This window comes from Thunnus albacares, chromosome 7, assembly GCF_914725855.1.
Source record: "Thunnus albacares chromosome 7, fThuAlb1.1, whole genome shotgun sequence".
Lineage (NCBI taxonomy): Eukaryota > Metazoa > Chordata > Actinopteri > Scombriformes > Scombridae > Thunnus > Thunnus albacares.
The window spans coordinates 11367082-11381838 of record NC_058112.1 but is presented as its reverse complement, the minus strand read 5'-3'; the positions used below and the strand labels follow the sequence as shown (position 1 = coordinate 11381838).

Here is a 14757-nt window from a genome sequence, read left to right as displayed (position 1 = left end):
GGAGATAGCTAGATTGCTAGATAGATAGATAGATAGATAGATAGATAGATAGATAGATAGATAGATAGATAGATAGATAGATAGATAGAGGTTGTGTAATCGTGTAGGCTATAAGTTAGGCAGTTATCCATGCACTCCATACATTATAAACATTAAATAAATGAATAAAAGAAAGACAATAAACTCCATGTGAAGAAAGAATAACTGTACAACATTCAACTGCTATAACACAGTCACAGGCAAACATTAGACTACTCTTAACAAATGACTGTCAAAGATGTGTGTGTGTGTGTGTGTGTGTGTGTGTGTGTGTGTGTGTGTGTTATGCAGGCTATAGAATATGCAATGCATGCTTTACACGTAATGGGGGGGTGAGACAGTGACAGTTACGTGGTGTGTGTGAGAGCGAATGAGTGTGTGTGTTTGTAGGGGGACTGTGAAGACTCAGCACATCATTCAGAGGATGACAGAGGCCACGAGGAAGAGTCACGGTCAGCAGTGCAGGGTGAGAATAGACGCTTCTTCTTCTCCCATAGTTTCATATTAACGGTAAGGCACTTATTTATTCCACTTTTCGACTCCAAACTATAGAGCAAACATTGTTCAAATTATAGAATTAAAAAATACTGGCATGTTGTTTCATTATTAAGAGTCTGTGTTAGCAGAGACGCTGGAGATACGGAGACATACCAAAAGTAAATTGGCATTGCAAATTAGTTTGAAATGTGAATTAAAACTTTCGCTCTGGTTCTTGTTTTAGCTTGAACCCTGTGATCTTGATCTTAGAGACCATTAGTGTCTAACTGAAGAAAGCTTTTCATTATACTGTGTTTGTTTGATGTATCCTGCTTCCATTAGATACTCTGGAGCATCATACAGTGGTGACTTTCTCACAGATCTGTGGGTCCAGCAGTTCAGGTCCCCTTTTAGAAAACACTAAATACTCTTGAAGGATTTGAGAAGTTTTTACTCACAACAGTTAGTTGTGGCTTTGCTGACCGTTTTCAGGGTTTGATGATTGATCAATTGATGATTTTGCCTATTAATTAAACTATTTACATTTTAAAATTATGTGTATTTTCATCAAAGTTTTAGTTTCTTAACAGACAAACTTAACTAGTTTAAATATACGGTAAAGCTGCTATTCTTTCAAAGTTTTTCAACAGCCTGAAGCAGATTCCTTAACTCGATTTTTTTTTAAGTCTGTTTATTGGATTTTTAAAGGACAGGTATAAATTTCAATGGCAGCACTCTGTGTTAAACAGAGGCAGGATAAAGTAATGTCCAGTTAAAAATATATATGGTTATATACAATAGAACAAGCAGCAAACAAAAGGCAAACAAAACATTTATTACTTTTAAATAATGAATGTTATTCAGGAATAGAAAAACAAACAAAAGACAAAACAGAAAGTAGCATTGGCAACAACAGTGATCCCAATGATATGTGAATGTAATACAGCATGAACAGGACGTTATCACGTCATGTCAAGCACATGAAGTGTATGAGTCAGCTCACTTCTGCCGGGATGTTGATCATTTGTTGAGCAGCAGTTTCCAGATTTTCAGGAAGACATTTTCCTTATTGGCAAGTTTGTATTAAAGGCTAGACTCAGATTTCCATTGTTGTAGAATGGGGCGTTTCACTAGCAGAGTGCAGAGTGAGATGGCCTGAACAATGTGATTATCCATGACAGAGTTCACAGGTAACCCAAATATGACGAGAAGGGATCTGGTGTTATTGTTTTACCATAATCCTTTGATATATAGTCAAATATAAGAGACCAGAAGGAGTGGCGCTCGGGGCATACCCTGTATCCTGTTTGCACTTGTCACACAGGGGGAGATGTTAGGATATATAGTTTGGAGCCTTGATTTTGTGTAATAGAGTCTATTTACAACCTTAAATTGTATAAGTTGATTTTTAACATTTATGTTGTATACAAACTGTTATAAATCTATAGAAGTGTTGTATATCTTAATTATAGTTACCTCCATGTATTGTCAGTGATTTCAGTTCAGCTCTTCTGCCCAAGCTTGCCTTAATTTAGCATCAAATAATACAACATCGGCTTGCAAGGATGAATATAAGTTCCTAAACTAGTTTTGATCAATTTTAATACACAATGTTGACAAGTATGTTTTTTTGATGTGCCCAGTTTAGCAGATTGTGTAAAATTTTGTAGGTACTCTCTCTTACCTCTTATAACTGTAGCCTCAGCTGTTTTGTACCAGGTCATCTCTTAGGAATTTCAAATGAAGTCCATTGTCTCTGTCAGACAACATGACCTCAGTGCTGCTGATGGGAAACAGGCATGAAGAATGATAATGCAGGCGATCTGTGCCATCAGATGACTCTGAAACAGCCTGATGCAACAGCAAAGTTTTCTACACTCCAGAGAGTCAGTTTTTGTTTGTCTGATAGAGTTTTTATAACTATTTAATGCTGAGATGTTTTACTGTGGCATTCTCCAGCTAATACTACTGTTATACATCCACCAATTCTTTATTACTGTTTTATTTCTGCTTCTGTGCAGTTGATGTTGTCTTTTCTGACAGAAAAACAGCCTGTATTTGGGGACATTTCTGGTGTATGTTGGTACATGATACTGGCTCTGGGTTATTCTGTTGGTGAGCTCATTGTTGGTATTAATTTTCCTTTAGGCCAACTGTTTGTGACCAGTGTAGGCGCTGCTGTTTCTCAGGAGCCGGAGCAGCAGGAATAATATCCTGCCAAGACCCAACTTAACACCATGGTTGTCAAAGGGTCAAAGGATGAGCAGACGTCCCCAAGTGGCTCTGTGGGAAGAAGCCCCAGCCAACAAAACAGATCGAACCAGCCCTTACCACAGCATTTGGGAACTCCGCAACATTTTACTTCTAATGAGACTATTTCACCAGATTACGAGCCACGGGAGTACACTGAGACAGACTCTCTGCTCCTAAATGAACACTATAGTGGGTCAAGGTTCAGTGGATCCAATAAGGCAAAGAGTCCAAATGGCGCTGGTGTGCCTGCTGAGTCAGTCTGCTCCATGGTGCTGCAGATACTGGTGCCATTTCTGCTGGCTGGACTGGGAACAGTCTCTGCTGGGATGCTGCTTGAAGTGGTTCAGGTGAGGAAACGAGGGAAAGGCAAAGAAGACACAGAAGTGGTTTAGAGATTTAATCATCTCCTTGGTGAGGTCATCATTTCTAGTCCTTCCAAGTGCCTGGTAGCTAAATTAAGTTGAATTAAATTTATGCATTGAAAACATTTTTTTGTGAAGAAGTAAAGATGAAGAGAGAGGAAACAGGTATAGAGGGAAGAAAGATGAGATTCTGCTGCACATAGATGAGTTAGAGGAGAAATAAGTGGATCATGAAATGAATAAAAACTAATCTAAATTTCAAAATGGACGAGTTTAGTTAAAGTAAACATCACCTTAACTTTAAGAAAGGTAATTTACTGTGTGTTGATGTCGACTATATTTATCACTGTGTGTGTATTTTTATGGCAGAGCTGGGACGTGTTTCAGGAAATCACAGAGATCTTCATTCTGATTCCTGCTGTATTAGGCATGAAGGGGAACCTGGAAATGACTCTGGCCTCCAGACTCTCCACTGCTGTGAGTGTGGGCACGAGAACATGCGCACACACACACACACACACACACAGAGAGAGGGAGAGAGAGAAGGCCAGCAATTTAATCAAATCACACACTTACCATTATATGCACAAAAAGTGACTTCTCGTCAGTAATCTATTTATAATATAAATACCATAAGGAATAAGTCATGTGCTAAGAAGATTACACGCAGCATAAAGCAACATAATGAAGTGAACGCAATGAAATAAGTTGGAGTGAAAGTGAATAATACAAAAAATGATCGAAAGGTTTAACTACAGTCTCTTTCTCAGAATTATATTTCTGCCCTCTTGCATCATGGGTTTTCTGTCCTTGTGTGAAACTCCTCACTGATCTGTGAAGACTGTGGCAGCAGATCACCTTGCAGCACAATATCCTCCTGCAGGACACGTTAATGCTAACAATAGTCCAATAATTGTGAAATCATGTTTTCCTGTTAAAGGAGATACTATAATACTAAAATGTTGTCATGGTAATCATTCATTAACATGTTAATCATTCATCTATATCTTGTATCTATTGTGTTCTGTGTTAAGGTTACACTGTTCCTAGGCGACAGCTTAGTCTTGAGATTGAACTGTACAGTAAACAAGTAATTAAGCTTTCCATTAGTATTATTAGTTAATTACTTTATGGTTTAATTTCCCCTTAAAATGTTTTTTTTGACTAACACAAAATTCATGGCTCATTTTTGAGACATTTTTGTCAGCCTATTATCATCTTTGTGCTTTGTTTGGATATTTGACATATACTGATGTTTTATATAGATTAGAATTACAAACGACACCTAACAAGTCATCAGATATTACCGTCTTATTTTCATTGCCCAAAAGCAGTCTAGCAAGTTACATATTTAGGAGGCTGTAGATGTACAATTTAGTTTAATATTTAACTGTTAAATTGGATTTTTTTAATATCAAAAGTGTCGGTGTCACTACAAAGATGAAAAAAATGTTAAATGTTAAAATACCAAGGAAAAATCTCAGTTGAATTTTTTTGCTTTGCTGTGTACCAATAACAACATGAACAACATTTATCTAATGTCGTCAGGTGAATGCAGGAAAAATGGAACTTGTCAGAGAAAAGTGGATGTTGATCATTGGGAACCTGGCACTCAAGCAGGTACATTAATGTCATCTATTAAAAGCATGTGACTAATATGTATCACCCACCAGTGAATCATATCCGTATCATTAACAGTTTATTTACATCATTATACTCTAAAATACTGGTCCAAACTGTTTCTACAGCTACAAGCCACAGTGCTCGGCCTTTTAGCTTCCCTATTGGCAATCTTGTTGGGCTGGATGGCAGAAGGAAAGATGCCCTTTAATCACGCAGCGCTCCTGTGTTCAACCAGTGTCTCTACTGCCTTTGTGGCTTCAATGTTGCAAGGTAACAACACAACCTGCCATCACCTTTCTCCTCTTTCCTTCACCTCTTCTTGAGTGTAAAAAGTTGAGACAGGTGCAACAACACACCTACACAGATCACCATTAGACCTATTCAACCCTTTTTCCATCCCACTTGTCACCCTCCTTTCTTCACCTGCGACCTCAGGAATCCTCATTAAGTTTAATTAGCTGTGACACATACATTACACATTTACAGGCACTGGGTAGCCCTGTGTTTCTATGAAATCCGTTCTGCTTCTTCTTTCTCCTTTTTTCTGTTCAGAGACAGCCTTCTACATTGCATCATTCTTCACTACTGACTCTGTGTTAGCCTATAGTACCAATTAATTCTTTCATTTAGGACCCCTAAAGCTTCAATGTGTTTTCATAGCAAAGATACCTAAATACTTGGAAAAAATGCACATTCTTATTTTAGAAATGTAAACACGAACATTTGGACTGTGGCATCAGGCATCCAAATCAGTTCTGCTTGAGGTTTATCATTTTTTGCTGCAGAATGCCTTTTGATCAATCTACACTTTGAATTTTGTTATCACAACAGTTACAGAGGCAGAGGTGTTGCTAGTGATTAAGGGCTGGATGCCCCCCTTTACTTTCCTTTTTACCCCACACCACCTTTATTCTATTTATAAGTACAACTGAGAGGAAGACATGTAAATGAGGAACTGAAGGTTATTTTGTTCCATTTAGGTTGAAATGGAAATAAGATAAAGACTATCAGTTCTCTATTTAATCAGTTATTTCTGACAAAATTATCACCATCAGGACTTATTCCATGTCACCTCAGATTAAGAACTCGCCTTGACTTTTATTTTTCCCAGGTATTATCATGGTGGGAGTGATTATTGGCTCCAAGCGGATGGGAATCAACCCTGACAATGTGGCCACACCCATGGCAGCCAGCTTTGGGGATCTCATCACTCTTGCCTTGCTGGCCGGCTTCAGTCAGTGGTTTTACTCCTTCAGAGGTAAACAAGGATGTGAACAAGATGTATTGGTGGGACTATCTGATTCTGTAACACACACAGTAACAGAAACAGTAATACACAAGTCGTTCCAAGAGCCAGAAGTCATGTCATTCTCACTTTTGGCCAACAGATGGCAGTTGTGACCCTTGATCTAACACTTCCATAAAGCTCAGAGATCCAACAAGGTTTTAGATTGAACCCTGGTTTAAAATGAAGCAATAAATAATGACCTTTCCTCTTGACAGAACTGTATCCCTATGTGTTGTACCTGGTGGATCTGTTATTGTTGTGCCTGATCCCTCTCTGGGTGGTCATCTCCTCCAAACATCCGGCCAGTCACATCCTGCTCTACACAGGCTGGGAACCAATCATAACAGCGATGGTCATCAGCAGGTATTCACCTCTGCCTTAAAACCCAGTCATTTCTTCCTCTTTATACACGCATTCAGAGTACTTGCCTTTTTTATACATTTAGCTGTTTTGTAAATGTTGAAGTTCATGATTACTGTAATTGTTTTGTAGTCTTATCACAGGTTTTTACAAGGTTGAGTATATTTTTGTATATTTTTGTTTAAAGAATTAATGTTATGTGTATATTTTTATTCTATAGCCACATCAAAGACAAATATCCACTGCAGTGTGATGGAAACTCTGATATACTGAGCTATACATTTGATAGATATAAACTGAATTTGGCTCCATCCCTCTGCATCATGCAGGAAACAGAGAACACCTTGAAGTTTAACATTTATTGAAGACAGGCCTTCAGAATCAAAGATACATCAATGAAGTTCTAATAACACAGATGTACAAGAGCTTTTATAGAATGTTTACTGCCCTGGGAGCGTTTTCCCCTCTCCCATAACAGTTCAGTATACTGATTCTTGTCTCTATATGGTTAATGACATGGTCAGCAAGTAACTGTGAAAACAGGATACCTGTGTGGCAATCTCCCTCCTATGAAGAAGGACCACAGTTTAACCAAAGAAGGGAGGACAGTTCACTGAATGTATCAAAATCATGAATATACAGTGTGTGCCCTGTCAAGGTCAAAGTGCTGTTGTTTTCCTCACACTTTCTTTAGCATTTAGAATTTTATCCCATCACTATTGGTATATACTGTATTTAGCCTACCCTAAATGCTAACATGCATCAAATGCCACTAAGATCTAAGCACAGGAGCATTTTTTATTAATGAACCAGCAAGACAAACAAATTGTTTCAAAGAAAAATGGTACTCACAACTGATTAATACAATTTAAATGTGGTGTGACAGGGAATACAAAATGTTGAATCTAGCAGTTATGTCCAAACAAAGCAAATGGCTGCATACTTATCCAAGCAAATTCATTTGAATGAATTTCTCTGCTTGTTCACTCACACAGTGCAATATCACTTTTTTTTGTTTGTGTTTTGATGAGTGTGTTAATATCTGAAAGTGCCAGCAGTGTGTAGAATATGTAGAACTTATAAAAAACACATTTTTGGTTGTCTTTCTTTTAGTATTGGGGGACTTATTCTGGACAAGACTGTGTCAGATCCAAACCTGGCAGGAATTATAGTTTATGCTCCAGTCATAAATGGTGAGTTGTCCTCTTGGTATGGTATGGTATGGTATGGTGAGTTTTAAAAGTGCATTTATGGACACAATAATGTCAGCATGTTGATGTTTTGAAGGGATAATGTACCACATTCACCATCTTAGTTTTGCATGTTAGCATCCTAAACTAAGATGGTGAACATGGCACATTTGAGCAGTTCTTACAACTCTGGAAAGTTATTATGGCTGCAACTATTTTATATTTTGTCTCAACAATCGCAAGGTAAAAAGCAGAAACAGAGCCTTCATGTTACAAATTGAAGTTGTGTTCACATTATTTTCTGCTCTCTGAAAGTTCTCTGCACTTAGCTCCGAAAAACTGTGATGTCACATTTGTGATGTGAGTAATAAATAGATATTGATCAAAGCGATCACAAACTTTTAACAGTGTATGAGAGTGACACTTCAGTTTGTAGTTTGGTAGTGTGATAATTTACTAAAAATGGTGATGAAACTGTAGAGGAGCCTGTTCATTTTCTTTAATTTCCAAGAGAAAGAAAGACAGACTTGTTTTTCTACCTTTCTTGAATTCCACAGAAACATGGGGACTGTCTCCCCCAAGACCTACACAAACTGACCTCTCCGCCCCAGTGGGGGTCTGACAACATGACACTGGCCAGAATTAAACACTGTGTCAGAACTCTTGGAAAATAAATTATTGCCCGAACTAAAAGCTTAAATGATCTTTGGGGTCATTTGAACTGGAGAAAGGACCAGATAACTCCACACAAGCAGGACTGCTAAACTGTTAAGACTCCCTTTTTGGGTCTCACTTATCTATGAAATGAGTGCAAGCTCACATTCCCGGTAGTTTACTTATGACCATTGTGACAGTTTCTCCAGGTAGGCTTTAGGCCCTACACCCCCCGCCCCCACCAACAATCTGACATTAAAGGTGTGGGATGGGGGGTTTTTGGAAACTATTCGGCCCTCCAACGTGCATTTGGCCCCTTTAACCCCCTTTGTCTGGATTAGGTTCAGTCACACTTATGGCCTTGCTGTTGACCCTTCTCACACCTCTTCTTCTCTAATCAGGTATTGGAGGAAACCTTGTCTCCATTCAGTCTAGTCGTATTTCTACTAATTTGCATTTGAACTACTCACCTGGAGAGGTTCCTGAAGACCGTAAGAGCTGCTTCAACCCTTGTCGCACTTTCTTTGGTTCAGGTAAAGATCAAAAGTTTAAACCATTTAAATAAGGGTCAGACACACATGATCTGATGTTCAGCTTTGTCATGGCAGGAGCAAACCATCGATCTGCCCAGGTTCTGCTTCTACTGGTCATCCCTGGTCAGCTTATCTTCATATACAGCATTCACTTGTTAAAAGGAGGCCACACTTTGCCCAGTCCTCTCTTCATTGTCGCCTTCTTGTCTGCTTCCCTGATTCAGGTGAGTCAGACATCATAGTCATTTTTCCTTCTGCAGGCTTCATCGCTGCTCTATAATTTCTCTCATGTCTCTGTCTCTCAGGTCCTCTCCCTGCTGTGTATAGCTGACTGTATGGTCCACTGTCTGTGGCGGAGGGGTAAAGACCCCGACAGTTACTCAATACCCTACCTCACAGCCCTTGGGGACCTACTGGGGACCGCTCTCCTCTCTCTTGCCTTTCTCCTGCTGTGGTGCATTGGTGACTCAGGCAGTGTATAGGTTCATAACAAGAGCATGTTTGAGGAAGAACAAACACAATTGAAGATCAGTAATCTCAAAATAAAAAATAGAAGGCCAAAAAAACTGAACATTTATCAGAGTCATCCATTTCTTGTCCACAATTCTTTTTGCCCTTTTCATCTTCATCCAAGTAGTGGCAGTCATTAGCTGCTCCGTCTCCACAGTTTATTCTTCTGTCTTCCTGACAACATTGTGTCAGAGGTTTCTGACACATGTTCTCCTCAGGTGAGCGCACATCTTTACTACCAGGCAGCACAGTTTTCTGTATTACAGGATGTTTAAGACATACTCAACACTCATTGCAGTTTCTGTTTCATAGCAACTTGTCAGACACACAGACAAACACGGCTAAAGAATTAACTCATGCACTTAATATAGCAAACCTCTTGTTGTAGGTCCAAGGTTTTGTCACTTTTTATCTGTTACATCTGTTTGTTTTTTTAAAAATTTTTGAACACTGAACGGAGGGAAATGAAAGCAGAATTATATGTCCCCAATGTGGAATATAATATTGGTTGATATTGATATTTTAATGTTTATTTTTTAGTGGGCATATGGGAAATCCCAGTGGGCATATGGCGTACATGCGTATCATGCAGGATAGATACATCATGGGGTATACCAATTGCTGATTCTACTTGTTCACTTTAAACAGCATTTGAACCAAAAGTCTGTATTAATTTTGATGAGATCAGATCAATTTGGTCTTCTGAATTACACCTGAATTTTATTTTTGTAGTCTGGATACAATTGTGCATTTGCTGCATTTTTTTTAGAAGTCAGACTGTGTGATGTGATTTGTTACACCACACAATAATGTTTGTGGAGCTTGTAATCCCCTACTGTACATCACAACTGTGGTTTGTTTTCCTAATTCGCAAGCAAGTCTGATTATGATATGCAAAATGTGCCCTCCTCTACTTGCAGAAAGTATTTAAAGAAATAAAGGTCTTTTCTTGTGTGTGTAGCAAGCCCCTTCTTCACTTTTGATAATCTTATTTCTTAAGAGATAAGATTTGTGTCTGGTTTTGTAGGGTTGTTGTTTTAAGGGTGTAAAAGATTTCTGCAGTGTGCAGGGACTTAATGTCACTGACAATCTTAAGAAACTGATCAAAAACTTTATGTTTTCTTGCTCTACTGTAACTTTATTGTAGACTTTTATTAAATCAACAGTTATCTTTACTCAGTTGTGTTGAGGGAGTGAATATCAGATTCAGGTTGAGTGTCAAAGTATTTCTTTATTCATGCATGGACTGTACTGGACTGGACATGGACTATACTCAAATAAGCATCTCATCAAGAGAACTGTGCACTGTGTAGCTGAAAGAAGATAAATTGTCTGGCTGTCTAATGAGGAATGTGTAATGAGTTTAGGATCTTCATGACCTCTGCTAACAAGAATGCAGTTTTATAAGAATGGCAGAGCCTGAGGACGCTGATGTCACTTTTGCGTATGTGCCAGGAGAGATGAAGTAACTCAAATCACATGGTGTATAGATAGACTATAGGGTTATCCACAGATACACACACACATATATATATATAACAATTGAGCACAGAAAGGGTCTTATGTTACTGGACCAAGATTATTATTTAAAATAGGATATTCACGTCAATGTAATGTGCTTATAACTGCTAATAATAAAGTTTTATACATACAAATATCATGAACTTCTATATACTTCTATTGTACAGTAGATTGACAAATTAATAATCAATTTTCATTTAGTGATTTATTAATAGATTTATTGCATTGTATTGAGTTAATGCTAAAAAGCATCAAATCATATTAAAAGGTTTAACTCTTGCACATAGTGAAAAGTATGTAAAAGTAAAAGTATAAGTGTTTCAGCTAAAAGCCATCAAGCCACCAATTTGATGGCTTTTAGCTGAAATGTGTTCATTTTTGCCCACAAAAAATCAAAGATTATTGGTCTGTGAGTGCCAGTATTCTGTCTTTTTTACACTCTTTATTTTGATAGATCTGTGATCCGGCTGCTTAATGATAAAGAGACATGATACAAGTGATCAATCATTCCTTGAGAACTTTATGAGAAGCACAGAGTCTACCAGAGTGAGGTTATTTAGAGATCTGTCCTCACTTGACACCACTGAGAGAGCTCCATTTAAATGTGTTCATTTGGTAAACGCTCTTTCATATGCGCCCTCAACAATAAGCCAGTGGTAATCCAGTGCATTCACAAGCACTTAAGTAATCAGGTTGCAGGAGCATGAAGTCAGATATAACCGCAAAGGAAATTACCATTTTTGGCTAGACCTCAACAGTGGGACCAGCTCTACAAACGTGAATGTCTGTGACTGACTGACTGACTGAGTGATGAAGTTCTTTATTTAGGTTTGTACCAAACATCAATAGACCATCTTTCTTTGTACATCAGGAAGAGGTATTTTCACTGGGGATCATGAATATTACACTGTAATCTGTTTTGGATAATAAAAGAAGAGTCAATCACACAAAATAAGGATTTCACCTCACTAATCCAGGGGTATTCATGCAAAATGTCCCAATCAAAAATCTCTCTAGTCTGTTTCACAGTCAGATCATCTCAGATTTCTGACATTTGGTGGTTTCCATCCCACATCACCACTAATGACCAAAACTATTGTAAGTTTATGAACTCCCAAAAACAAAGGAATAGCTGTGTGATGTTTGGTGTTACAATTCACATGTTCATGGAATCACCAAATGCCAGATGCAGAATCTAAAACATGACACACACAAGACTTACACAACTGTGTATAAGTACAAAATCCCAGATCTTTACAGAGTTTGCCTTTGGTCAGCACTGATCCCAGTTCTCTACCTTCTTAATTAACTAAAACACTAATAGCCTAATTACAAATGAGATGCTTATCCAAAATGAAACCTAAATATTTATACTGGTCAGCATATGACAGCACTGTTGAACCAAGTTTAAAAGTAACTGCACTTCTTAAAACTGATTGCTGCCTGAAATGCACTTTTTGTTTTATCCTGGTTTACCATTAGTCTCCATTTCCAGCCCCATTCAGCCTGGACATTTAGATCTTTTTCATGTTCCGCTAGTAAAATTATATCATCAGCATAAAGTAATATATGAGCAGTCAAATCATCCCCCAGCTTACAAGATTTCATTTGAAAAGCTAAATCATGAACATAAAGAGAGAACAGTGCTGGTAATAACACGGCTCCTTGTTTACACCAAACTGTTGGAAACCTGTTTTATATCATTAAATTGAACGCAGGCAGCAGGTGCTCAATAAAGGGACTTAATGGCATTATAAAATCATCCATCAACTCTTGAAGTTAGCAATCTATAATGAAAAAGGTCTCCAATTATCCAATCAAACACCTTCTGAAAGTCAATAAAACATACAGATGTAGACATATTTTCTTTCACTTTTGTTCTGGCGACTTATGTAACAATAAATACATATATCAATACAATCAATACATGCTTTAGCTTTTCTGAAGCCATTTTGCTCATTTACCAGCAAACCTGTCCTTTCAAGATGATCTCCAAGTCTGTGAGTAAAGAGCAGTGAATACATTTCTACACAGTGCTAATAAGGCTAATGCTGCTATGACTAAGTGATCATTTGTGATCATTTTCGGATGCTTAATGATAGGTTTAATGTTGGTCTTATACCACTGAGAAGGAATAATGTCACTACAAAACAAACCTCAAATTACTAAAACAGAACTTTAAGTAATGTAGGAGACTTCAACACTTCATTAGAAATGTCATTGTTACCAGTAGCTTTCCTAAATTTATTCTTTTCCATCAACATTTGTATACATATGTATGTATAGTCTGAAGATTTATCCCTTTCTGTATGTCTGTGTGCGTCTTCCCGAACATTGTTCTTGGAACTGTGTGTAAATGAGACACGAGAAACTGGACTCATATTCCTTGTAGGCTTAAACACACGTGGTGACTGGTTCCTACAGGTGAGTTGTGATATTCAATGGTGAAGTGATGTTTACCCACGTTGTGCTTGCAGCTCACACCAGGGTGTGAATTGGTCTGTCCAAGTTGAGGGGTTCCTTATTTTGATATTTGACATTGTGTTGATGGACTAGTGAGTGAGAAGTTCGTTAATCTCACTCATGTGTTGTTAGCCAGCATTCCTGGAGGGTTGAAGAAACAGCTGTCCTGTTGCTGGAGGGTTTGTACTGACTGCATTCAAAGCATGAGGAGACTTTCCCCTATAATATGTTACTGTCTGTGTAATCACCTGTTGCTTTCTTCTTCTCCAATATAATTTTTAAATCAGTTAATACTGTATACATACATTAAGACACACGGTATTAAATACTGTGTGTCTTAAAAAAATTGGAAAGATTGGTAATTCATTTTAATGAATTCAAATACAGAGGAAGATTTATATTTAGGAAGTGCAATTATATTGTTTACACAATGTTCCTCAGTGTTGTTACACTGTCCGACACTTCCTGACCAGGTCAGGTGACACTGGGGGAAAAGCAGTTTTCTGTGAGAAGTTTGAAAGCTTTTACTGACAATATCAGACACTATTAAGCAGTAATTATTTAAGAAATGTATTTAGAAATATGGGAAACATCCGTCACATTTGCAGCATTTCCAATTAAACCTTTTACTCCATAATTCCAAATTCTGTCTGTATAAATTAAATAGATGCTGCATGCAGTGTAACACCAATGTATTAAATTCTCTTAAGTCTAAAAAGGTGACACTTACACAGATGTGAATGTGTAATCTTTAAATGCAATTTTAAGTACCAGACAATCATATTTCCTCACAGGCATTTGTCTATCAGATATAGAAAGAAGAGTTTGCCCTGACAAATCTAGAAAAAAAACAGTTAACTAGATGTTTATAAGTAAAGAGGCATTGTTCTTGATGAGAAATTATGTGATTGGAAAATATAAACTCCAAACTTATATATATCGAGTTATTTCCTGAAACCAAATTCTGATGTATGCCCAGTAATTAATTGGTTAAGGAGGATTATTTAGTAAAAAGACAAACACTTGACTGTATTTAAACCGTATAAACATCTGCAAATACAAAAACAGTTTTCAAAAGGTTTGTTTGATGTGTTTAATATTTTTAGTGTTATTTTCCATACTGTGAAACATTGAACTGTGTTGAAAAATATAAACAAAAACATTCATACTTTTCATTCATTTAATGAGTGAAATGTGTAAAAGGTAAAAGGGTCAGAGTAAGAGGTGTTTGTGTGTGTGTATGTATGTATGTGTATGTGTGGGGATACACACACAAACACACACACACACACACACACACACACACACACACACACAGACATAACAGGAATAAGGAAATGCATAAATATATGAAATGCATGCAATTCATATATTTATGCATCTAAGGTTAATGGAGTAGGGTTAGTGGTTGAGGTTTGATGTTGAAGGTGTTGTTTGGATGAGCTGTGTGGAGGAGGATTTCAGTGCATGATGGAGTTTGGTGG

The 14757-nt window shown here is 37.5% G+C and overlaps 1 protein-coding gene across 1 annotated transcript; it reads left to right on the top strand.

Moving 5' to 3' along the window:
* Position 1: 1 nt before the first annotated feature.
* Positions 2-10887, top strand: slc41a2a (solute carrier family 41 member 2a). Its single transcript, XM_044356180.1, has 11 exons — positions 2-505; positions 2665-3116; positions 3501-3608; positions 4680-4751; positions 4880-5024; positions 5866-6012; positions 6258-6405; positions 7516-7595; positions 8648-8779; positions 8855-9003; positions 9085-10887. Exons 2-11 carry the CDS (start codon positions 2754-2756, stop codon positions 9259-9261), a joined length of 1521 nt encoding a protein of 506 aa, XP_044212115.1. The 5' UTR covers positions 2-505; positions 2665-2753; the 3' UTR covers positions 9262-10887.
* The last annotated feature ends 3870 nt before the right edge of the window (positions 10888-14757 follow it).

Bases quoted from the DNA above. Each gene is read 5' to 3' on its own strand.
- slc41a2a (XM_044356180.1), top strand. From the start codon at position 2,754: ATGGTTGTCAAAGGGTCAAAGGATGAGCAGACGTCCCCAAGTGGCTCT. The intron at 7,596-8,647 runs GTGAGTTGTCCT...TTCTCTAATCAG, and splicing joins TTATGCTCCAGTCATAAATG to GTATTGGAGGAAACCTTGTC. The intron at 8,780-8,854 runs GTAAAGATCAAA...TTGTCATGGCAG, and splicing joins TCGCACTTTCTTTGGTTCAG to GAGCAAACCATCGATCTGCC.